Source organism: Gobio gobio (assembly GCF_949357685.1).
Source record: "Gobio gobio genome assembly, chromosome: 14".
Taxonomy (NCBI): domain Eukaryota; kingdom Metazoa; phylum Chordata; class Actinopteri; order Cypriniformes; family Gobionidae; genus Gobio; species Gobio gobio.
Genome location: NC_137107.1, coordinates 28,811,234 through 28,836,677, shown reverse-complemented (window position 1 = coordinate 28,836,677; position 25,444 = coordinate 28,811,234). Strand labels below are relative to the sequence as shown.

At 37.1% G+C, this 25,444-nt stretch overlaps 2 protein-coding genes across 4 annotated transcripts in view; one reads left to right on the top strand and one right to left on the bottom strand.

The window, feature by feature from the left end:
- The window catches only part of nectin1a (nectin cell adhesion molecule 1a), a 26,870-nt gene extending 6,867 nt beyond the window's left edge, over positions 1-20,003 (bottom strand). Inside the window, exons 1-5 of one of the 2 annotated variants that reach the window (XM_079834273.1) lie at positions 19,214-20,003; positions 5,349-5,720; positions 3,672-3,971; positions 2,269-2,386; positions 1,587-1,738 (exon numbers count right to left, since the gene is read on the bottom strand). In XM_079834273.1, the coding sequence (XP_079690399.1) occupies positions 1,587-1,738; positions 2,269-2,386; positions 3,672-3,971; positions 5,349-5,720; positions 19,214-19,262 (991 nt within the window). In that variant the 5' untranslated portion in view covers positions 19,263-20,003. The remainder of the gene's footprint in view (positions 1-1,586; positions 1,739-2,268; positions 2,387-3,671; positions 3,972-5,348; positions 5,721-19,213) is intronic. The other variant, XM_079834272.1, reaches the window with a different exon arrangement.
- On the top strand, positions 19,096-25,444 carry LOC307136914 (thy-1 membrane glycoprotein). 2 transcript variants are annotated; one of them, XM_079834276.1, is made up of 5 exons: positions 19,096-19,620; positions 21,657-21,738; positions 22,655-22,707; positions 24,367-24,699; positions 24,779-25,444. In XM_079834276.1, the coding sequence occupies exons 3-5, from the start codon at positions 22,662-22,664 to the stop codon at positions 24,868-24,870; spliced, it is 471 nt and encodes a 156-aa protein (XP_079690402.1). In that variant the 5' UTR covers positions 19,096-19,620; positions 21,657-21,738; positions 22,655-22,661; the 3' UTR covers positions 24,871-25,444. The 2 variants fall into 2 exon arrangements, with proteins under 2 accessions (XP_079690402.1, XP_079690401.1); XM_079834275.1 differs by having other exon boundaries at positions 19,543-19,920.

Below are 25,444 nucleotides of genomic sequence, written 5' to 3'. Positions count from 1 at the left end.
ATTGTTTAAATATATATTTAAATCTTCCACATAATAAAAATATGTAATTATGTCTAAAAACAACTAGGCAATTCACAAGCTGCTTTATAGAGAGCTATACAAGCAACCAGTGGTCACACCAGGATATTACATGTTTTCTTTCTATACTCTCAACAGATGGCGCTAATGGATTTTAAAGGCCTAGACTCTTTTTTAACCTGAAATACAGCATGATTTAATTTTTATTATTAATAATTAAAATATATATATATATTTTCTATGGGAAAAATGGATATTAATTATTGCATAAATATTAATTAGTACCACAAAACCCTCTCAAAATGCTAAATAAAAAAGAAAAATATTATTGAACAAAAATGTATTAGAATGACTACTGAAAAAATAAGTTGCATTTCAGGGGTCCGGTCAAGACCGCTCTTTTGACCGCTAAGAAGACCACCAGTGTGACTCCCAAGTAAAGACAGCACAAGGGTTAAAAAACCTCAACCAAAAAAGGCAGTGCGGTGCGCCTAATGCGTCTAATCGGGGCCTAAGGCTGCATTTATTTGATCAAAAATACAGCAAAAACAGTAATATTGAGAAAGTTTATAAAAAAAATTAAATAACTTTTTCTATTAGAATATGTTTAAAAATGTATTTATGTGATGGCTAAGCTGAATTTTCAGCATTATTCCTCCAGTCTTCAGTGTCACATGATCCTTCATAAATTCTAATATGCAGATTTGCTGCTCAAGAAACATTTCTTATTATTATGTTGAAAACGGTAACTGTTTTAAAATGTCTAATATATATAATGCATTTGAAAGCATTTACTTGAAATAGAAATCTTTTGTAACATCAAAAATGTTTTTGTCAATTTTGATCAATATGATGCATCCATGCTGAACAAAATTATTAATTTCTTCTTCTTTTTTTAATCACATGCACACTTATTCAATTAACATTTGAACAGTATAGTGTAAAAAAAAATAATAATAATCTAAAATAAATAAAACTTTTAGGAGTACACTTACATAATGGACACTGACTAAAAACCACAAAGCTCAATTTCGATTTCACAAGGTCTTTAAACAAGCATGGATAGAAGAAGGGAGGAGGGATGAGGAAGACTTTTCTTTTCGTTGTACAATCCCAGGTGCCGTCACTACACCAAAGAGACCGAAACATGCAGCAGGCCGGAAGAACCACACAAACATGAACACACAAGTAAAAGTTTCTATTCAACATTTCTATAGACCACACCTTATGATAACAGCATGCCAAAAGGAAAATGTGATTCAGGAGCTCCTCAAAGACCATGGTTCATTCAGGAGCCACACACAGACAACTTGCAGCCACATGCAAAGTGCTGCACCAGCAAGCAAGTGAATAAAAACAAACACAGCTTAAGGCCAAAGAACTAGATACAGTTTCAGGCAGTGAGCGTCCACATTGTTTATTGACACAACAATGGCATGATAATGCTTATTAAGTGATGTTTCAGAGGCAGTCGTAAAGATTCACATATACATTCAAGATTCACATGCATATTCACATGCACAAAAGCAGCTGAAAATACGGTCCAGACGGAAGTGTAAACAATGTACCTGTGACAATGACCTCCACGGATGCTGAGCCTGTCCCAATGCTGTTGGTGGCATCACAGATGTATGTGCCCGCGATGTCATAGGTTACAGGACCTTTGAAGATCAGCACATCATCACGAATTTCTGCTGTACTCTGCATAGTTCCATTCAAGCTAGAGAGAGAGAGAGATGCTCATCAGTTTGTGCGTGAGATTTTACTAATGCTAAGAGGCAAAGAACAACTTTTTTAATACCTTAGAGGAATGTTCTGGAATTAATAAAAACTCTCAATTGACAAAAAAAATTCAACTTGACCTTTAATAATTGTGTTTACAGTAATGCACTTACAATGACAGTGTGGGGCAAGGCATTGTGCGAAAATAAATGGTACAAAAACACAAGTAAAGCCAGAAAATGTAGCCACAAGACTATGAATCAAAATATGAGCTTAATTTTACATGGAATGCCTTGCCCTAGAGACATCAATTGTAAGTGCAATGCAAACCGGAGTTTAAATTATTTTCTGTGGTAATCGACAAACATTTCTTTAAAACTGAACCCAGAACATTCCTTTAATTAAAATGTAGTCATTTTAGACTTTGGTATATTTTGAGACCATCATTCAATATATTTTTATTGAAAGCTCTTTGAATGATAAATAAGCACAGAATTTGAAGGCATGCTATTTACTAAAATTACATACTATCTCCACTGAAACAAAGAGATGGATGGGTTGGCGTCAGCCAAGCAGGTAAGCTGAACGTTTTCTCTGTTCAAATACCAGTTCCCATCGAAGCCATCTATTAACACCTCTGGTTCATCTGTAGACAAGGAGCAAAATGAAACATAAATGTTGTTAAAGGGGAGGGGGGTGCTAATGCAGAATGCCATTTCATGCATTCTGACATATTTACACTGTTAAAGTGTTGTATTCTCATGCTAAACATGGCCAAAATACATACAAAATAAGTTGGACGTATGACTTATGTACATATTTCTGTGCCAAATACACTCTTTCAGGATTCAAACTAGTTTTGGAAAGTTTTTTTCCTAGTATGGCCTTGTATGACGTCATAAAGAGAGAGCAAAAGTACGGCCATCAACGAGCTTCGTTCGGCTTATGGCTTACTTGCTCGAGAAAGATTTGTCATTTTGTTTTTAGATCACGAAATCAACAATGTCATTAAAGAAGTGTGTTTTTAGTTGTGAAGGAAAGATAACTTTGTTTAGCTTTCCAAATAGCCCAGTGTTAAGGAAACAGTGGATGCAGTTCTGCAAGTGTGTTTGTTTGTTCCCGGACCGGTCATGAGTCGAAACCTCTGGCGGTGAGTGAAACTGTATCAAATTGCTGTACATTTAATGTAAACAACACAAACGTATAGTGAATCGAAAGTTATCCAGGGATAATGCCATGATATATTGTGTGTGTGTGTGTGTGTGTGTGTGTGTGTGTGTGTGTGTGTGTGTGTGTGTGTGTGTGTGTGTGTGTGTGTGTGTGTGTGTGTGTGTGTGTGTGTGTGTGCTCTCGTGACTCTTTAGCTCTGCCCAATGCACGCCTCCATGAGTCTGGCTGTTTTCGGACAGAATCAGTACAGTAAATCTGTCTTTTATAAATATGATCAAACTAAAGACTCTTCAGAGATATGAAGGATGCAATACTACTCTATAGGTACTCAAGAATAATATGAGAATGGCAGAAACTGTGTGTTATGAGATTTTCTAAATTAAATTTTTCTGATTGAGACATCATGATATATTTTTGAATACATATTCATATATTCATACATATCTTCAGTCTATTCTATTATATCCAGCAAACTATTATAATTTGTTGAAAATATGACCTTCAAAAATCCTGATTTGATTTGGAAAATCAGAAAACGGATTTGGTGCTGAAGTAACATTTCAGTCATCAATGTGCTGTTTAATGTTATTTGTGGAAACTGTGAAAATTTTTTGTCAGGATTTTTTTAGCAGTATTAAGTTAAAAAACAGCATTTATTTAAAATATATTTTTTTTCAACAATGCAATCTTCAGTGACTTAAAAAATTTAAATCTTACTGACCCCAAACTTTTGAACAGTAGTGTATAGCATGGTTTCTTACACTGAATGTTGAGCGTAACACTGTCTGTGAATTGTTCGTCATTATATGTGGAGATGCAGGTGAGCAGCTGTTGGTGGATTTCTCGACTGGGAACCACCAAGTAATCACTGCGCACAGTGACAGTCCCATCGGGGTTGCGTATCTCCTGGGTGTTGGATTCTCCATCTAAATCAGTTTCCCATGTGATCACACTGGGCGGTTTCCCGTTGGCAGAAACGCACGTGGCAACAGTCATCTTCAGATCTTTGGATCCCGCCACTATGGAGGGTGTGGACAGACTCATCTGGATCATAGGGCGAACTACAGGACAAATACAGAGGCTTACAACACAGGCACACTGTAGACGACCCCTGGATTACTGAATATTTTGTCCCACGTTATGTTTTGCAAGCTTTTCAGTTTTTTCATCAAAAACTACAATGCTCTATATATTAATCAGTTTTCATGGAAAACGTATAGCGTTGTACAAACAAAGGTCTTATCAACTTGGAAAATTATGCAATGTGCACAGAAATTATTCTTCTGTGAAATCGAATATTTTACTAATCTTAAAACCAAAAAATAAATCTCAGTTAATGTGATGTGAGCACTACAAAAAATCCAGCAAAATCCACTGCAGCACAACCTTGATTCACACCACAGTGGCTAGTCGTAAATGCTACAACAGTAAGTGCTTTTACACTGCTCAGGTACTGAGAGTAATCTGATGATTGTGAGTTTTCAATTAATCACTAAAGCTTAATCACTAAAGGTTTAACTGGTTTTATGTAACCAAGATATCTCTTAAACTGTCTGAATCTAAAAGGCCTTAAACTTGCTTAGTATAGGATAGTTCATAAACAAATTTGTCAGTCTTTACTTGCAAGTTATTTGGCTTTAAAATCTCATTTGGAGTCATATATATTATGACTTGGTAGAATATTGGTAGAATATTCTACCAAATGAAATTATTTCGTGCACAAACTATAGTACATTTACACGCCTGACCAAACAGTGGTTATTATTGAAGCAAATTTGTACGCACTAAATTGACTATTATATGAATAATGTATATTCTGAGTGAGTGAGTGAGTGAGTGAGTGAGTGAGTGAGTGAGTGAGTGATAGATTCCTGAAGTGGAGTGTGTTTTTATGATGTGAGTGAAGTAATGATTTTATGTATTATTCTGTATATGTTTTATGAACTTCTGTACGTAGGGCCTATAACATCTACCTGTCCAGGGACTGCGGGTGGAAATTAGCATTTTTTGCTATAACCTGGCACATGACATCTCTTCTTTTTAAGACTAATGTTTTTTCTGTGCATTGTCCCTGATCAAATAAAATAAATTCAAAATTCAAATTCAAATATTTTTATATGCATAAGACACTGAAAAAACAAACAAACAAAAAAATTTAAAATGTATTGGTAATTTTCTGCCAGGACATTATCCAGGAAATGTCCGTTAACCCTTAAAACACAATCTAATTCAATGCGTAATTCAAAATACAGGTAAAACACCTGTAAAAAAAAACACTACAGAAAATGCCTTTATATTTATACAGTAAATTGTGCCCTATTTTTATGGATTTTTTTTTTCTTCAGTGTAAAGTCACAAAATAAATCATCGTTTGTGGTATTTGTGGTATGGAAAGATTGCTGTACAGTTGGTATTAAGAGGATAGCGGCATTACATACCATAAACAGTAAGATTAACCATGTTCTCCCTGTTGCCAGCTGGGAAGGTTGTGTACTCGCAGATGTAGGTGGATTCATCCAACAGTTTTAGTTTGTTGAAGACTATGGTGGTGTCCTCCAGGGAAGGCGTGCGCTGGCGGATGGCGGGGTTCTTGAAGCGCACACGCTCTTTAAAGGGGTTGAGAACCGACACGCCCAGAGTTGGATTGGCGATGGCCACGTTCTGTTTAGTGCCGTTGACCAGCTTCTGCCAGGTGACCTGGGAGATTTTTACAGGTGGGTTGCTGTTGACAAACTGACAGCGTAGCTCTACCTGTGAGCCCACAAATCCTGACTTACTGCTATCCATCTGGACCATTTGACCACGAACACCTGGGAATAGAAAGATTAACAGTCAGGGTTTCATTAGTCATTATTCGTGGACAAACATGTAAAGATCAAATCAAGAACAAATATATATATATTTTATTATTATTATTATTTTTATTTAATTGTTTTCATAAACATATTTTTTACATGACAACAGCATGGTAATGGACATGACAATATTAGTATTTGGTCTTCAAGACATGCTGCTGCTGCACAATAACATGTGAAATTATCCATGGCAGATCTTTACAGGAGGAGCTCGGGAAGATGGAGGGTTTCAGAGGAACTATGAAAGCGCTAAACAAACATTGACCATCTAATTAAATGTTGATCAGCAAGCTCATTGGCTACAAATGCAACAGAAACCAATCAGCTTGTTCCGTGTCATTAACGATGTGACTGTTGGCAGGGTGTGTTAAAGAGATTAAAAATTTAAATCATCCCATAATTTACTCACCCTCTTAGGTGTATATGACATTCTTCTTTCAGACGAATACAATCACAGTTATATTAAAACATGTCCTGGCTAATCTGAGCATTATAATGGCAGTGTATGGCAAACAATTTTGAAAAGCCCAAGAAAGTGCATCCATCCATTATAAAAGTACTCCACACGGTAGTACTCCTTCTGAAGTGAATCGATGGGTTTGTATATGTAAAATATCCATATTTAAAACTTTATAAAATGAAATATCAAGCTTCCGGCGGACCGCCTTCCGTATTCAACTTACACAGAAAGTGTAACGCCTTTCGCAGTTCAAAACACTTACACTACGCCTGACGTCATTGTCGCGCCAGTTACACCTTTTTCGTAAGTTAAATATGGAAGGCGGTCCACCGGAAGCAAGATATTTTACTTTATAACGTGTTAAATGTGGATATTTTTGGCTATGCCAAGGGTTTTGTGACATTCACAACTGAACGGTGAATTTAATATAAATTGAAATTCAGGAATTGAATAAGAATTGAATGTTTCTTGAGCAGCAAATCAGCATATTTATAATGATTTCTGAAGGATCATGTGACAATGAAGACTGGATTAATGATGATTAATGAAAATTCAGCTTTGCCATCACAGAAATAAATGATTGATTAAAATACAAAAGTTATTTTAAATTGTTATAATATTTCTGTTTTTATTGCATTTTTGATCAATTAAATACAGCCTTGGGTTGCACAAGACCCCACTAAAATACATTTAACTTTTAATTTACTAAGTTAACCCTTCAAGTCATTAAAACATTGCTTATCAAAACCTGTAAAAAATGTATAAACCACCAGTAGGGTAGACATTGCTTACTCAGTCATAAGATATACTGCAAATATGGGTCCTGTGCTTTCAAATCGGGGGCAATTAGCTCAATAACTTCCCTAATGGGTACATTCAGCTTATTGACCTAAAAAGAATTCTCTATCCATCAATACTATAGCATGGGGAGGACAAAGGGCAATGAAAGGTTGAGAGAACCGAAAGATGGAGGCAAGTCTCTTTACACTGGGCCTGTAGAGCGTAAATAAGGTGCAGCAGCTCCTTGCGACTGGGCTTAAATCTAGTTGTCTAAAAATAGGAGGGTTTAAGAACCATGGCTATAGAGAGGTACTTCACCCGCCCTGGCTTAAGGGTGTCTGTAACCACAGCTTGTGTTTACCTGCGGGACATGTGCGTGATACTCCAATCCCAAGCCTCCACATAGCCAGAGGATTCCTAGTGTTAAACCACTTAAAAAAAGGAGACAATCCCTCTCCAATATAAGGCTGCGTATTGAGGCAAAGTCCCTTACATAACCGTGAACAACCTTTTTTTTGGAAAATTCTAGTCTTTTCTGTGTTTCAGATATGTCAGTTGTGGTATTTTTGTGTTTTAAGTGAGTTTATAGGATTCAAAAGACACGCTATTTATTATTGGCTGAAACAGATGCATTACTTTGTGGTTAATTTTAAAGTTCATAATAATTAAGGCCAAAATAGACAATATGTTTAAATAAAATGTTTGTTGTAGATGGAGGAGAATGGAGCCTATAACAATACACACTATAATATGAAACATAAATGATAAAGACATCTTAAATACAACTAATAAAACAAATTAAAAATGAAAAAGAGAGAACAATTTTTAATAAATAAATGAAAAATAATTATGAATGGCACATAGCCAGTTTATATGAACCCAGCTAAACTGTGATGATCATGGTACAATGCAAAGCACCTAGAGAAAAATGCATCTATGAAAAAAAATTCTGATTCAAATGGGACATTAATAAAATGATTTTGCAAAATCAGATATGTATTTCAAAAAATCCTTCCAGGACACAAATTTAATAATGTAAAATGCAGTCCTTAAGTCTTCGGTCACTATAGATAGGGTAAGCTTTAAAAACAACTACAACAACAACAACAACAACGAAAATAAATGAAAAAATAAATGCGAGTCAGTGGCAGGAGGAAAGTCGGCCATGGATTAGAGTAGACAGTGGGGGAGCAGACTGGCATTCCCAGGCTTTAGGGCTGCTCATGAGAGCCTGCACAAACACAGCAAAGCCCTGCTGAATGGGAGGCTGCTGGACGACAGGTTAGAGGAGGTTAGCGACAGCAGCAGATTATAGCACTCAGGATATTGAAGTTCAGCGTCGCTTCCAACCACATGATAGAGACATCAGTACAATGCCCAATGCATGATGATGCATTAACCTGCATTATGGATACCTATCGTTGGTTTAACTTTAAAAAGTAAGTTATCTGGTTGCCTTAAAATTTTGAGTTCATTGAAATTAAAAATAATACAATAAAGGAGATTAGAGGTTTAATAAATAAAAACTCCAAATATTATGTTATCTGAACCACATTAATTAAAGATATCTAAGTTAATAAAGATAAAAAAGTTGTGATAACAAATCAAGAAAATTTATATTTTTAACAATAAGAGATGCCATATCCAACTAAAGCCATCCACACCCTTCACCTTCTATGCAAAGTAAGTAATCATTATTTTAAAGCACGTTCAGTTTTTGAGATTCATATACTACATTCTGAGTCATTTTTCACATTCTTCCCCTTGAGCAAGTTACTGATATGAGTACAGCACTGACTGAATCAGTGAGTTGAACTCTGCTCTGATTCGTGAACAAATCATTCAAATCATTTCATTTTTTTGAACTGATTTAACTGATTCAGTAAAAAGATTCAACTTAAATTTTGGATAACACTGCTTTGTTGTTAACATAAATTTATCGAATGACTTCAGAAGAATTATATAGCACATTATTCATATGATTAAGGATTTATGAAACTTTAACCTGAAAGCTCCACTCATTGTAACATTCCTAAATTTTTCTGTTTGTGTTCAACAGAAGAAAGTTGACATAAATTATCAACAACTATATTAAATACTTACTAAAACTTACATTATCAGACGATATATTCACCAGGTGATTTGGTAAAAATACACAAAAAGGAACCACAAAAGTCAGTTTAAATGGTAAATGGACTGCACTTATATAGCGCTTTCAACAGACCCATGGCCATCCAAAGCGCTTTACATATTGCCTCACATTCACCCATTCACTCACTCATTCATACACCGATGACGGTGTCAGCCATGCAAGGCGCCATCCAGCTCGTCGGGAGCAGCTGGGGTTAGGTGTCTTGCTCATGGACACCTCGACACTTGGTCAGGTGGAACCGGGGATTGAACCACCTTCCGGTTTGTAGACAAGACAACCTACATGAACCACTGAGCCACTGCCGCCCATATAGAAGTACACTCTTAAAATGAAGGTTCCATGTGGATTTTCACAGCAATGCCATAGAACAAACATTGTGGGTTCTCCAGAAAACCTTTCAGTGAAAAGTTCTTAGTGTAAAGAACATTTCGACAATCTAAAGAACCTTTTTCCTCTATAAAAGGACTTTTGTGCAGTGGAAAGAATCCATTGATGTTTAAGGTTCTTCATAGAATATTCGCCAACTTTTTTTCACAAGGATATAAACCTGTGACAGAAACTAAAACAGGATATGTCATCTGCACATGATGACCCGACACACTGAGGTGGACTGTGCCTCATAAGTCAGCTGTCATGACACTGAGCTCAAAGGCTAATAAGAAATGAAAGCCCTCCGTCAACAAAGGGGACCAAGAACACTGCTCCAAACTGCTGTTCAGCTGTCCAGTCCCTTCACTGCATTCGTGAGTCAATCGGAAAAGACACAGACATTTCCACACAGCATGCACTGTCAGCTCAGAAATTTGCTCAGACATTTGTTGCATAATAAAAAAGCAAACAGAGTTCCACAGCTTCTCCTCTTATAATATTAAAGGATTAGTTCACCTCACCCTCATGTCATTCCAAACCTGTATGAACACTGTTTTCCACGCAATTTGAAAGGATGCAAAAGACCCATAAAAGTGTACTATATAGGCACTAATTGTGCATTTATTGTTAACTTTAAAATGGGTAAAGATAAGATATAATGGATCTGCTATGTTCTGATGACATTTTAAGTCTTGAATAATTGTATGTTTTCTGATGCAAGTAGATATTTGCACAACGTATATTTTATACAAGCATACCTGTCGATCAAACATGACTGCTCCAGGGTCTTAAATGTCATATATATGACCTTATTTCCTCCCACTTTGCCGGTGGACTGATGAGCTCTGGTCTCTGAGCTGATTAAAAGCTTTGAGGAATGAGAGCTACAGTGTATCCAACACCTAGCAGAAGACTGATGAACATTTCCAGTCATTTTATGAACGGAATGAACAATGTTTGCTCAATTTTAACTATCTGCAACAAACTCCGTTCTGAACTACAAAAGTCCACACAATGTCTAATTACCAAACAGTTCATCATAAACATCACATGCTTGTAAATAAATGAGCAAAGAGTCTACACAATCTGTCTATACAGAGAGAGAGAATAGTCTGTGACACCACAGTTTCAACACCAGAAACACTTAAAAAAATAAAGTCAAACAGGGCCTGACTCCAACCTTGAAGAAGCTGTGTATCTGTGTCTGTGCGCTATTATTCTTTGTTACTAATCAGTATTGGTGGACAACTTTCTACTTGGGACCAGTTGGCGCCTATTCACGACCTGGAAGGTCACAACGTGCCTAAACCCGGGTTCCAAGCATCAGTGTGATCGATGGAGATATGTCTCTGCCCAAGTGAGGAAATTTACTAATATTATCCATTTTCTCTAACCAAACAAAATCATTTAACCTGAAGTAATGACTTAGCTAGACCATGGAAAAGAGTATAATTGTGGTGTGAAAATGTATGTATGCAGAGCGTGGCCTACGACCTCCTTGTGAGACTTGAAGCTGGCTTCTGCTGATGAAACGGCAAACTATTCACCAAAATGTTCTTCTATTTGTTATACCTCTGAGTCTTCATTCATCGTATCTGTTCTGGGTCTTTAACTGTAAATTCCCCTACACTAGTTCCACCCTTATGATTCTGGATGGATTTGCTTAAATCCTAAAAAAATGCCTGGTCGTGTGCAAGTCAATTGCTTTTGCCCAACACTCCTACACAAGGATGTCAGATGTCCTTGTTCTGCTTCATTACTTGGGTTGGATTCATGCGTGAGCATATCTCAGGTCCCCTTTTATCTTTAAAGCCGAGCCCCGTTTATTTCCAAAGTAATGTTCAAGCAGATTTATTATAATAATACATGCTTCTACATTTCACAAGTTTAGCGATGCAGTTATCATAGGTTTTTAGGAGAGTGAAATTAATACTGTTCTTTCAGTAGAATCATTGTCATCATCTCACAGGTCTGATACTAATGAAATATGGAAAGCAATGACTTAAAACCAAGCATAGATAAAGGAAGAGAAGCCATAGGTTGATAGGATTTTTACATTCTTCTACACAAAAAGTTCAAGCCAAATCTGTGAACTGCTCATGAAGACTAAAATAGCTAGCTTGTGCTGCCTAACTTCTTGTGAGTGTGCCATTGTCATGGTGTATTTTAGTTTTGTTTAACGAGTTTGTTTGCCCATATAATCTTAAGATATTTAGGTTAAGCTTATTTGGCTTGCGGTCAACTGATGAGGGGGTCGATGAAGCAGTTTCAACTCAAGCTCTGATATACCCCCATAGTGGCTAAATGATTATGTAGGGCAAGGTACCTAAGATAAAAGTGGAGTTTTGGGAGGTGGTGGGATTCTGGAACATCTGGGACTGAGGAGAGGTAAGCAGCTGTTTATATACTCTGGCTGTTGATTGGAATATTAGATGGGCTCGCTCCTCCCTAAATTACGTTTGGAACTTCACTTCATGTCTTTTATTTTGAAGTTTATTACAGTCATGGTTCCTGTTAGTCATGTGATTCCATTGTGCCCTCATGTGATCTTGTGATGTGCTTCCCTTGGTTCATGTGTTGTGTTCTCATTGGTTTGTCTTGTCATGTGATACTATGCTTTGTTTGTCATTGGTTCATTGTTTAATTGTTCACAGGTGTGTCTTGTTCAGTCATTAGTCCTTGTGTGTGTGTGTGTGTGTGTGTGTGTGTGTGTGTGTGTGTATTCCCTGTACCACTGCTTGGTGGTATTCCAGAAAGCAAGGTTAACTTACCGTCACATATACCTTGAACTCTCGCTTGATTAACCCAAAACTTGCTTACTCGAGGTATGCTGGTTCCAAAAACGAGTCCGGAAGTAAGTTCAGACGACTCAGAGTATGTTCCCGGGTAACACACAAGACATTCTCAACAGAACGACGAATCGATGATTCACCATGGAAACAGACGCTAAGAAAAAGCACGCCATTCTACTTCCTCTTCTTCTTTTGTTTAATGGCGATTTACATAACCTACTTAGTGCACATGGCCACCTATTTGGTGGTTATGCAATCATTTTTTCAATGTCTTCATTTAATAAGTAATCTTTATTCACTGAGAATAAGGATTATATTGTTTATTTGATGCTAATGCTTAAATGCAGATCCATGTGTGAAATGAAAAAACAAGTAAATAAATAATAAATATATTTGAATTTAATTAACATTTAAACATTGCCTTGTTATACTTTTATTATAATTCTTTAGAATAAATATATAATATTGTATATTATATAACTGATTTGGTCATATTAATAACTATATGAATTATATAAAAAATCTGAATACCTCTTAAGCAAACTAACCCTGGAACATAACCTGCTCCGGAGGCTACTTACGTACCCTGAAAGTTACCTCCGTTTTTGGAACCGAAAGTTGTGGTTATCCGCTAACTTACTCTTAAACATACCAAGGTATGTCACATAACCTGCATTCTGGAATACCCCCCTGGTGAGTTCTGTGTCTGTTCGAGTCAAGTTTGTTCAAGTCAAGTCCTTTTTTTGTAAATAAACAGCACTTGGGTTCTTCAACACTTGCCTCCAGTCGATCCTATATTGTTACAGCTATTATTTTAACAGTACCATCGGAACCACAGAAGCATCAATGCACTGCTGTTTTCCCTGAGAGCTGTCCATCATGATACTCATCACAATTTGCTCTCTCTCTCTCTATCTCTCGCTCTCTCTAAGCACAAGGCTGTTAATCTAAAAGCAGACAGGCAAAGCTGGCGATATCTGCAAAAGCGCTGCAAATCGCTTTATTACACCAACAAGGCATTGCAATAGCAGAAAAACAACATCGAGTCTGTTTGAAGACAAGCCAAGGTTTTGTCTCCTCAAACTCAACATGAGACAGAAGCAGCAATCAATTGAAATTCTGTGATAAATGCTTCTTTACATACACAAAGGCTACTTGCATCCTTTTGTTTGAAAATATACTGTCATGCATGCAGGTATAGCAAAGTCATCTTTTAATATTTACTTTATGCCAGTAAACAAAACAAGGAACAGTAGCATATCCACAAAGCTTCATCCATACTTTAATGCATTCATATTTTGAATTCAATGTTAAAATCATTTCTCTAATCCAGCTTGATATGTTGAGACAACAATAGTTAAGCTAGGCTGATTGCCCACTTTGGCTCAGTGCTCATCCAATGGTCTGAGTTTGTAAGCAGGACTATATAATGACAACACTGTGCATTACTCTTGCTATTCTGTTTGGTGACTTTAGTGGTGCAATTATTATATACTTCAGCTTTAATACTAGTACTGGCTGATGCTAACCAGAGCTGAGCACTACAGCAGTATGCTGCCTTAAGCAAGCTATCATACTTAATATGATGTGCCAGTAAGCCGTGAGAGCCCTCTCTTTGAATAATACCATCAGGCAGGGTTATCAACTTTCACCAGTGGACCTACCATTACATGCAATGACACTGCTCTACCACACTTAAGTTTGATATCTCTCTTTCGGCTGGGTTTTGAGAAAATGTTGGATTTGTTCACGCTCTGTCAATTCAGACCTACAGAGAATGAGAGCCAGAGGAGACTTTTTTTTTAGCCTTGCGAAAATCAAGAAGAAGAAGGGAACATAATGATTAAAACATAATACAACTGGAAAAAAGAAATGCTAAAAACAAGTAAATAACATGGTGACAGATTAACACTAGTCTTGTTTAGTATGATTTTGACTCACTGAAGTCTCTCTCAGTTAAAAAAAAAGGACTGCTTTTGGTGGAATTTCAACTGAACAAATCCGTCATTCACTAAGCGGGTCTGCACAAACCCATACACAATTAAAATGACATAAGCACATTAAAATGACATAAGCACATTATTGGCTATTATTACACAGCTCTGTGGAATACTTGATTCTCATTGGTCAATCATAGCATCCAGCGGTATGTTTATGCCGCATTCCAGGCAACCCGTAATCCGTGTTTTTCCAACCTTCTACCCGTGAAAGTGCACTGGAATGGCAGTCAAACCCGTGACTTCCCACCCGTGAACTCGTACTAGATCGATGTACTCCCAGTTACGCGCCCTGACGTCACATAGCCTGCGAAACAACAATGGCAGCCCCTACGGATGCAGTGGGGATATACAAATAACGTAAAATAAAAGTTATAACAGCTTCTCTTGCCTTATGCGCCATTTTTTCTCCTCCCTTTCCCTCAAATAAGCAAGGAGTAAGCGATCGAAATGATTTTAAATGAGCATAAGTCCCATACGGTCCGCCATGCTATGTTTACAACTAGCTATCACAATTCCTTGCGCTCTGGCAGTTTGGCGTGACTTTGCATGGAACGCTACAAAGTCGTGAGTCGTGGTTTAAGTCGTAACTTATGGGCTCAAAAACCTGCTTGGAACGCAGCATTAGTCTTGGTGTCCTCAATTTATATTTGTGTGTCTATAAAGCTTCAAAGAAACTCCAGAAGGAGTGCATAAACATCCCACAAGTGTTTTTTTTGTTGTTTTAGTACTTGCATAAGGAGAAAAAAGACACCAATAAGTAAACGACATTCAGCCAGTTGTTATCGCAGAATAAACCCCGACAGAGTGATCAGGAAGCTTATTACACGACTACTTACCACATAAATAATTAGACACAAAATATTGACTTATTTCATTAGCTCTTTCAACGTAAAGATTCTGCGAAGAAAGCAGTTGCAAGCAAGCGGCAAGTTCTATCTAGACGGTCATATGCCACTTATTACATGGCATTTCGCGACATAAATAATTATGGGGATAAGAGATATTGATTTGAAATGAAACTGTATAAAAATCGTACCTGTTTGTTTTGTTATAATCCATTACAGTGGACAAAACAGTCCTTGCAAAATGGCAGCAACTGTGTATATATGAAACAAGAGAGAGCGAGTCCACGATATCTGGATAACATTTAATAATTATACAAAAAATATTGATTTGAGTTTTAATATTTGATTAGCTCACCAAACGCAAAACTTCCATGAAGAAAACCTGTTCCTAGGTTCCTAGCAAGCATATAGCGCTGACTTTAGCTACCCAGATGTGCCTGTGTTATTAGTTTTTACCGTTTGTTATCAGGGAATAATGCCGTTTTTGAGCCCGTAAGTTACGGCTTCAAACCCCAACTCACGACTTTGTAGCGTTCCAGGCAAAGTCACACCAAACTGCCAGAGCGCAAGGAATTGTGATAGCTAGATGTAAACAAAGTATGGCGGACCGTATGGGGCTTATGCTCATTTACAATAATTTCTATCGCCAAAGGTGCTTACTCCTTGCTAATTTGAGGGAAACGGAGGAGAAAAAACGGCGCATAAAGCAAGAGATGTTATACCTTTTATGTTACGTTATTTGTATATTCTCACCGCATCCGTTGGGGCTGCCATTGTTGTTTCGCAGGCTATGTGACGTCAGAGCTCGTAACTGGGAGTACATCGATCTAGTACGAGTTCACGGGTGGGAAGTCACGGGTTTGACTGCCGTTCCAGTGCACTTTCAGGGGTAGAAGGTTGGAAAAACACGGGTTACGGGTTTCCTGGAACGCGGCATACGGCTAAATGATTCAATGACACATTAAAAACACTCTAATTTGTCATAACAGAATGATGACCTGATGAATAACTCTGAACAAATCTTTTTTGGTGAATGGATTCAAAAGTCACTGAGATGAATCAAAATCCCCACCACTACAGAACACTCTAAATCCAGATTTATTTGATATGCATTTCTGATGAATTTGACCCCATGGTACTGATTTTCGACTGGTGGGTTGATACAGTTGAATCGTTTTAGTGATTAGTCCCTCAACTCAATCACAGCTCATCATTACTCAAGTTCAGAGGGTTGCGTCACATGTACTGAGATGTCTTATGCTTATGCCAACGCTGTGGTTTTAGTACAATGACCTGTTGCCAGAGTTTAGCCCTTTACTACATTACCCACTGACTACGGCATTGCCCGTTTAGAAAAGACTCCCAGTATTGCCATGGCAACGGGCCAGGGGATAACAGATGGTGGGAGCGTGCTCAGTGGCAGTTAAAGAGCTCATATTATGGGGGGAAAGTGGGTCAGAATCAGCCACAGCAGGACCAGACAACGCTTAACACCAGACAGGCCACACATATACAATGTTCTTCAATAATTCCTTCTAATTAGAGCTGGAAATGGAGGAATGCATTCATATTTCACAGGGATTTAAAATATGTAACTTCTCTTTTTGTTATTCAAAAGTTCCTCAGAACTTTCTACAATGCATTTCACATTTATATTACATTTAGTTTTTCATTCGAAAGTGAGTCCTGATGATACACACATCATGTTAATTGACAAGCAGAAGAATAATTTCTCAAGCGTTACAAGAAAAGTGACAAGTAATCAAAACTGAATCGACAGTATCTTTACTCTCCACATTCACATTCACGAAATTCTGATGTTTAAATCATTATAGAAACCAACTGACATTTTTGTTAATGCTAATTAAGTTCACCAGCTGCTTACATCCTGCTGTTTCTTTAACTGTGCCTCTATATATAGCCTATCAGGATGACATGAAATGTAATAGTTTCTGTGTTTCTTAATGACAACAGTTCAGAAATCATACTTGAGTTTCACTCTGAGTGATGTTCTATTTTGAGGAAAAAGAGACATCAGCAATCCAACTAAGCCTGCACAACTAACACTGTGGCTCAACTACTCAGTTGTACAATATTACACAAAGTGTAGCAATATAATATTATGCATAACTTGTTGGATTTATACACAAATATGACAAATGTCACTCAACTTTACATATGTTTGTACTATTATGCCATCTCTGCAAAACTAGCATAGTTGGTCACTCACGGATAACAAATTATTAAAGGCCTCATTACTCATACTCACCCGCCTCATTACTCAACCCTAAGACTTTTGTTCATCTTCGGCACAAAAATTAAGATATTTTAATGAAATCTTTGAGATTTCTGTCCCTCCATTGATAGTCTATGCAACTACCACTTTGACGCTTCAAAAAGTTCATAAAGAGATCATAAAACTAATCCATATGAATTGAGCGGTTTAGTCCAAATTGTCTGAAGAGACTCAACTGCTTTATATGTTGAACAGATTTTTTATTCACATTTAAGCATTGATGTGATGTTGTCAAAGTGGCAGTTGCATGCACTTTCAATGGAGGGACAGAAATCTCTCTGATTCCATTAAAATATCTTCATTTGTGTTCAGAAGATGAACAAAAGTCTTACGGGATCAGAACGACATGATGGGTGAGTAAATCATGACGAATTTTTGGGTGAACCAACCATTTAATAGTTTGTTATCCGTGAAAAAATGTGCTAGTTTTGCAGAAATGTTATAATAAGAGAGAGATGGTTAATATTTCATTTCATTAACAGCTGAGTGTCCAAACAGCACATCGAAAATAATGCTGCAAATCCCACTATATACTGTATATACTGTATATATATATATATATATATATATATATATATATATATATATATATATATATATATATATATATATATATATATATATATATATATATATATATATATATATATATATATATATATATATCCAGCACACTACACATGTGACTGCTTGAACTGTTGATTTTTTCCCCTCCACAATCGGATTGCCTTCTTTTACATGAAAAAAACAATCACAATTGACCAGATGTTTCTTAAGTGTAGCATCTAGGAAATCTCATCAGCCCTTGTGTTTGTAAAAAATCAGACTCTGCAGACCTTGGCTGTTACATCACAAGCAGTGATTCTGATGCTGCTACATACATTGGTAAATCCAGTTCAATACAACAGAGCATGTTTAGTGCCAGAACGGATTTATAATTATGGCAGTTCATGCTTAACCAGACTCTTGCCTCAACATGAATTATAATAACATTTCAGGTCTACAAGCTTAAAGAGAGTTGTACAGTGTGAAATATTTCTGAACTTTTAAGAGATACCTTGTGACTCTTCGTGCTGTTCTCTATGAAAGATTACATAGAGACAGACTGATATTTTGCTTTTACTGATATGCTCACTTTTCATCAATTCATGAATATAAAACAACAACAGTATAGAACACGTTGTGTGTTCTAGGAAACAATGGTGTTCACAAGCTTGTGTCAGGAAGAAAACAATGAAAAATGGATATTGATTATCAGACACAAAAAAATAGTTGGTATTGGTCAGAAAAAAACAATACAATATTAAAGACTGACCAATTATCAGTTTGAACAATATGTTGTTTTTAACCAAAACACCGTTCTATACTGATTCTTTAATATCGGTTCCATAATAAAGTACATTATAATGGGTCTCTAAAGAATAGCACCCACTGTAATACATGCCTAAGATAAATGTTAAAGACATAGAATTTATAAATTATTGTTGTTGTTTATATGGTTTATTGTTTTATTATTATTATTATTATTATTAATTATTGAATGCGTGTTTTAATTCATTACTTAGCTATTATTGCTTCAATAATAATAATAGGGAGGGGCTCCGCATATTTCCTAAGTAGTTCGTCATAGTAGGGTATAGGTGGAATGTCTATAGGCTACAAGTAATCGACAATGTAAATTGTGACAAAGAGACATTGGAGAACATTAAGAACAAGAAGAAAGAGTCATGCATGAGACAGGTAGTCTATCTTACCTCTTGTCAAAAGGGTGGACATCAGTGGAAGAACCAAATTCAAAAACATCACGGTCTTGTTAAAGATGAAATCAATTCCAAACAAGTGATGCGGCAGGAGATTAAGAGAGAGCACAATCCCAAAGAGAACAATTATCCAGGTTACCCATTTATTGAGATGTGAGAGGAAAACTGAAGATGTTCAGAAGTCCAATTGCTAATTTGAATTTGGGCACCACGCGCTGAACCGAACCCTTCAATACTCCGATTCTGTAAAACAATTACGCATCAAGACGCACTTTGAACTGCGCGCGTGGGCAGCGGATCGAACATAAATCAGCTTACACTGAGATTAAAGAAGAATGGACGGCCGTATCAACATAAACCTGAGGTCTCCGTCCAGTTGCTGCCTAGACTACAGTGAAAAGGTTTTGTTCGCTCAGTTGTTGCTCTATCGTCCTGGAGTGATTATCCTCATCCATGCGCCTTTGCCAAAAGTCTCTAAAAGCATCCTCTCGTACGCGGAAACTAGCCGTAACTTTACCCAACAGCACAACTTGGTACCAGTTAAAGTATGTTTAGCAAACGTCAAATGACGCAGACCAGCACAGAATTCAAAGTTGCGCTCGACTCGTACCTCTCGTCTGATTCGTCCGGTGATTAAGGACAATACGATTAATGGATCCAGGCGGAGTTCAACTGTGCAGCAGGCATACAAGTAAACCGAAGTAGGTATAGGCTATAGGCTACTTGTGAATAGTTCGTCGGTTTCAACAGTATGGTCTATTACTGATCAGCTTTAATACGCGATATCGTGCTAAGTCTTATTTGTGTAGTACTTTAGGATTCATGTTTAAAGGGAATTTATTGTACGGGCGCGTGTCAAAGGTAAATGGTCCTACACCTCCCTCTAGTGCTCATTAATGAACATGCAATTTAAGAACTGCGTTGCAGTCCTATGCTCAAACAATGAAAATAGAACTATTTTTCTTTATGTGTATAATTACCAAAAACACTGCAATCAAATATAACACCAAAAAATCTACAATATAGGATTATATTACATTTGTTACATTAATGCAAAAATACGTGTGCCCCTGCATAGCCAATTCATGCTGTATTTTGAAGCTGATCTAGCTTGTTGTAGTATTGTAGTATTGACACTAAAAGAAAGTCATAAAATTGAGTATAGAAATGTTCTTAAATGGACGGTTTTTTTGCTTGTAACACATTTGTTTGTTGTTATATCATGAAAACATTGCTTACAATAGTATAGATCTAATGTCCATCCTTTTCTTTTTCTTCAAATTTATTTTCATTTCTGTTATTGTGTCTAATTTTGGTTATTAAATAGGCATTTTCATCTTAATTTGTGGGGACTCCAAGCATAAAAAAATGTAATGAGCAACATTTGTAAGGTACCGCTGAATTAATCTCCTCATTTGATGTGAAGGGCAGGTTGTCATGGCTCATTTTGAAATCCTTTCAAATGTAAAACATCCTCCTTACAATCCACCAGCATTGTTATCAGCCGAGGCAAATTAACAATTCAAAATAAAGCAGTGGAATTAATTCTCAACTTCAGCAATGAGCTGTCAGTGCTTTTCAAAAAGCATACCTTGTCACTTAAGGAAACACTGGAGGTGTCACTGTCACTCTCTTTGAAAAAAATCATTCATCCCCATGGAAAGTAAAGCAACAATAAACACTGCCGGGTGTGATATTCACCTGTCTAGAAACAGCGTTTGTCTGGGGTGCATCAGTCTTCTGATTGACTGAAATCTTTGCAGTACCGAATATACCTGCATTCATCTTAGGAAATGCTAATTTGCTAATTGTCATGCTAATTTGTCCTCTAATTTAAATGCAAAAAGCAAGAAACAAATATACACAACGTCACACCCACAGTGTTTACTGAAAATAAACTGCAAGAGAACCAAATGATTGACAGCTATCAGGGATCAACAAATCTGGTGTATTTACTTTGATTAGTAATGCAAAATAAAGTCTTAATAAAAAAGCAATGAATATGAATTTTGATGAATATGATTATATACATTTTCCCACCTGACCGTTACAGCAACAGGGACTGTAATGCCATAACATTCTAAATAAATAGATGTGGAGTTGGTCCCCCCTACAAGATTTTGGAGTGTTTCTATGATAATTTTAGTTTAAAAACAATTAAACTTTGAAATGGTAGTGTAATTATTACAAAATGTTTCAGTATTTGTTTGCTATGCATACATACCTGTATTGTATTACTTGTATTATAATTGAAATTTTCTGACAGATCAAGTCCAAGTGTCCAACTGAACAATTTCAAATTGGGGGAAACTCTGCATGACATTTGGTAAAATGTTGGTTAAAAAGCATTTTCTAGTTCTCTCAAAAGGGGGAGACAAAGCATTTTCCTCCTCTCCTCTCTCAAGCTCTCTCCTTCTACTCCTTCCACTCTCCACAGGACTAAAGCTTTATGAACCACCGGAAAGGGTCACCTGGAAAAGCATCACAGACTGGGATTACAACCATAACGTCTCTAAAAGGTAAATGTCTGGAAAATGTGATGTCATGCTTGCTCAGACAACAAAATATTTATGTCCCTGGATTTCCTAATAATATTTGTCCTGTGATTGAGGATCACACAGAGATCAGCTTTTATGATTAGAAAGATAAGGTATATCCTATCAATGTATGCCAAACTGCGCTGTTTTGCACTGTATATTTTACATTAAATAATGGCATTGGGCTCATCAAAGCTGTCAAAGGACTTAATGATTATCATCAGGGTATTTTGCTTTGAGTAGGTGAATATATTTCATCATAGAAATAGGCAGATCTCATACGTTTTTTTTTTATTTTTGGTCTAAAACATTGCATTAGTGTGGCACAGATGGGAGGGGCTGCTGCAGTCCACTGCAGTGCAGTGCCTCATGTTTTTGGGTGAAGTGCTGTGTAAGGCAGTTAGGTGGAGCTACAGCACAACATTTGTTTTCTGCAGTTTCATGGATGGTCCACGTGGCTGACAAGACTAAACATTTTAAAAAGCAGGTTTGTTTAACAGTGTGCTTTCCTTTTTTTCAAGATTTCAGGCTAGATTCAATGGCCACTACAGACGGTCATCTCAAAGCTAACCGTTAATCATCAGCCCTTTTCAGAGGATGGTTATTTAGACCTCCATGTACTCTTGGAAAACACAAGCGTTAGAATGTATTTATCTAATTATGTAACATGTAACAATGTAACAACAGTGTTGATAGTAGTGTGTGTGTATGTATATATATATATATATATATATATACATATATATATATATATATATATATGTATGTGTGTGTGTGTGTGTGTGTGTGTGTGTGTGTGTGTGTGTGTGTGTGTGTGTGTGTGTGTGTGTTCAAATGTTTTGATTCTGGAACATGTAACTGTTTTATGACTCTCATCTCTCCTCTTTTCTACATAAAGCTTTGTAATGAACACATTTAACTGTATGTTTGGGTGGATTCTTCTTCTGGGAGGTAAGAAGATTAAAGATGTTTTCCTAATATTGCTTTTCATATGAAACCATTTAACTATTAAAATATTACAGTTTATTCTCATATTTTAAAGTTATATTCAAATGCTCTAATTTCTTTCTAAATTTTAATCATTTGCCAAAAACATTTGCCAAACTTGTTTGATTTTCTTTCTTCACAAAATATATATACATAAAGTATATAAATATATACACACACACACACACACACACACACACACACACACACACACACACACACACACACACACACACACACACACACACACACACACACACACACACACACACACACACACACACACACACACACACACACACACACACACACACACACACACACACACACACCACACACACACACATATATATATATATTATATATATATTATATATATATATATATATATATATATATATAATGATCGGGCATAACATTGTGACCACTGACAGGTGAAGTGAATAACACTGATTATCTCTTCATCGCGGCACCTGTTAGTTGGTGGGATAGAGGTCAGTATCTATCAAAAGTGGTCCAAAGAAGGAACAGTGGTGAACCGGCGACAGGGTCATGGGCAGTGGTGAACCAAGCCTCATTGATAACCGTGGGGAGCGAAGGCTGGCCTGTGTGGTCCGATCAAACAGATGAGCTACTGTAGCTCAAATTGCTAAAGAAGTTAATGCTGTTTCTGATAGAAAGGTGTCAGAATATACAGTGCATCACAGTTTGTTGCGTATGGAGCTACATAGCCGCAGACCAGTCAGGGTGCCCATGCTGACCCCTGTCCACCACCAAAAGCAGCAACAGTGAGTGTGTGAGCATCAGAACTGGACCACGGAGCAATGGAAGAAGGTGGCCTGGTCTAATGTATCCCGTTTTCTTTTACATTATGTGGATGGCCGGGTGCGTATGCGTCGCTTACCTGAGGAACACATGGCACCAGGATGCACTATGGGAAGAAGGCAAGCCGGTGGAGACAGTGTGATGCTTTGGGCAATGTTCAGCTGGGAAACCTTGGGTCCTGCCATCCATGTGGATGTTACTTTGACACGTACCACCTACCTAAGCATTGTTGCAGACCATGTTCACCCTTTCGGTATTCCCTGGTGGCTGTGGTCTCTTTCAGCAGGATAATGCACCCTGCTACAAAGCAAAAGTGGTTTGAGGAGCACAACGAGTTTGAGGTGTTGACTTGACCTACAAATTCCCCAGATCTCAATCCAATCGAGCATCTGTGGGATGTGCTGAACAAACAACTCCAATCCATGGAGGCCCCACCTCACAACTTACAGGACTTAAAGGATCTGCTGCTAACATCTTGGTGCCAAATACCACAGCACACATTCAGGGGTCTAGTGAAGTCCATGCCTCAATGGGTCAAGGCTGTTTTGGCAGCAAAAGGGGGACGAACACAATATTAGTCATAATGTTATGCCTGGTCGTGTATATTGTACATTATTATTATAAAAAAAACAAGAGGTTTACAGACTCAATTTCATGAAATGGAAAAGAGCATTCTGCATACTAAGGGAGAACTATTCATTTAAATAAATGTACTCGTTTACAATTTGTTTTACAAAGCATCATGCTGCATATATGGCAAATATCGAAATAACGGGCCTCGTGATTTCCCGTCTCCAGTTCTGATGAGCCCAGTGTTGTGTCAGGATGAGGAGAGTGTAATTACAGTATGCCAAGAGGAAGATAATGACCTCCGAGTGGACTGCCTTCTGGAGCCCAAACCCAACTACCACACAGACTATGAGTTCTCCATGTCCAAAAGCCAAAAGGAGGCCATCATAAGCACAAACATCTCTGGAATCATGCCTGAACATAAATTCAGGCACAACACATTTGTGACAGAGCTTGAACCATACGGATTCCGGCTGACCATTATGAGCTTCACCATCACTGAGAATACAACTTTCATTTGTAAAGTAACCAAGATCCAGAAGACTCTATTTGTTGAATTAGGTACAACAACTGAGATAAATTTCTTCTTCGTAAAACTCTTTTTTCTTTGCCTAAATCTGAACTTGTCTTTGCCTTCTAGATAGCATCCAGCCCTGCTCTGCCATCAGCGTGTTTCTGCTGGGTTATCCTTGGCTCAGTCTCCTGGTTCCTCTGTGCATTATACATCTATAGGAAGCCCTTTAAAGACAGTCAGTTACAGGGTGTACAACAGCATTGTATTTTCAGACTCGGAATAAAGTATTTCTGTAGATTTCTCAGCAAATTTAAGTATTTAAAAAAAAACCTATTTTCAATCTACATGCTCTGCCTTTACTGTAAATTACCGGTTGCTAGCTCTGATTATTTACTTTATGCCTTTTTTATGCACAACTCAAGACACAAATCAAGACAATATAAGTTTGCATATTAAGGGGTATTAGCATTGTTGAATGTTATCAAGCAATTTACTGCTACTTAGAAAAGTAGATGTTACAATGATAGTGCTATCAAAGCATTCAATAATGCAACATATACAGTTCATAAGTGTGCAGATAAAAAAATAAATCCCATAAGTTTTGGCTTAATTGTGGTTTTCCCATGCACATTTTCCTCTCAGTTCACTTACATTGCGTAGTGTTTGCGTGAAAGAAAAACTACTTTAAGTATGGTATCATTTTCATTTGTTCAGTTTGTTTTGAGATGTTATCAATGCCATCTAAGAAAATGTAAATCTGTCACTGCTGTTACCACCCTCGTTTCATTCGTG

What these genes read in the sequence shown, in the direction of transcription:
- LOC307136914 (XM_079834276.1), top strand. Translation starts at nt 22,662, where the DNA reads ATGAACACATTTAACTGTATGTTTGGGTGGATTCTTCTTCTGGGAG. An exon ending in GTGGATTCTTCTTCTGGGAG is followed by an intron (nt 22,708 to 24,366) that starts GTAAGAAGATTA and finishes TCCCGTCTCCAG; the next exon opens with TTCTGATGAGCCCAGTGTTG. An exon ending in GACTCTATTTGTTGAATTAG is followed by an intron (nt 24,700 to 24,778) that starts GTACAACAACTG and finishes TTTGCCTTCTAG; the next exon opens with ATAGCATCCAGCCCTGCTCT.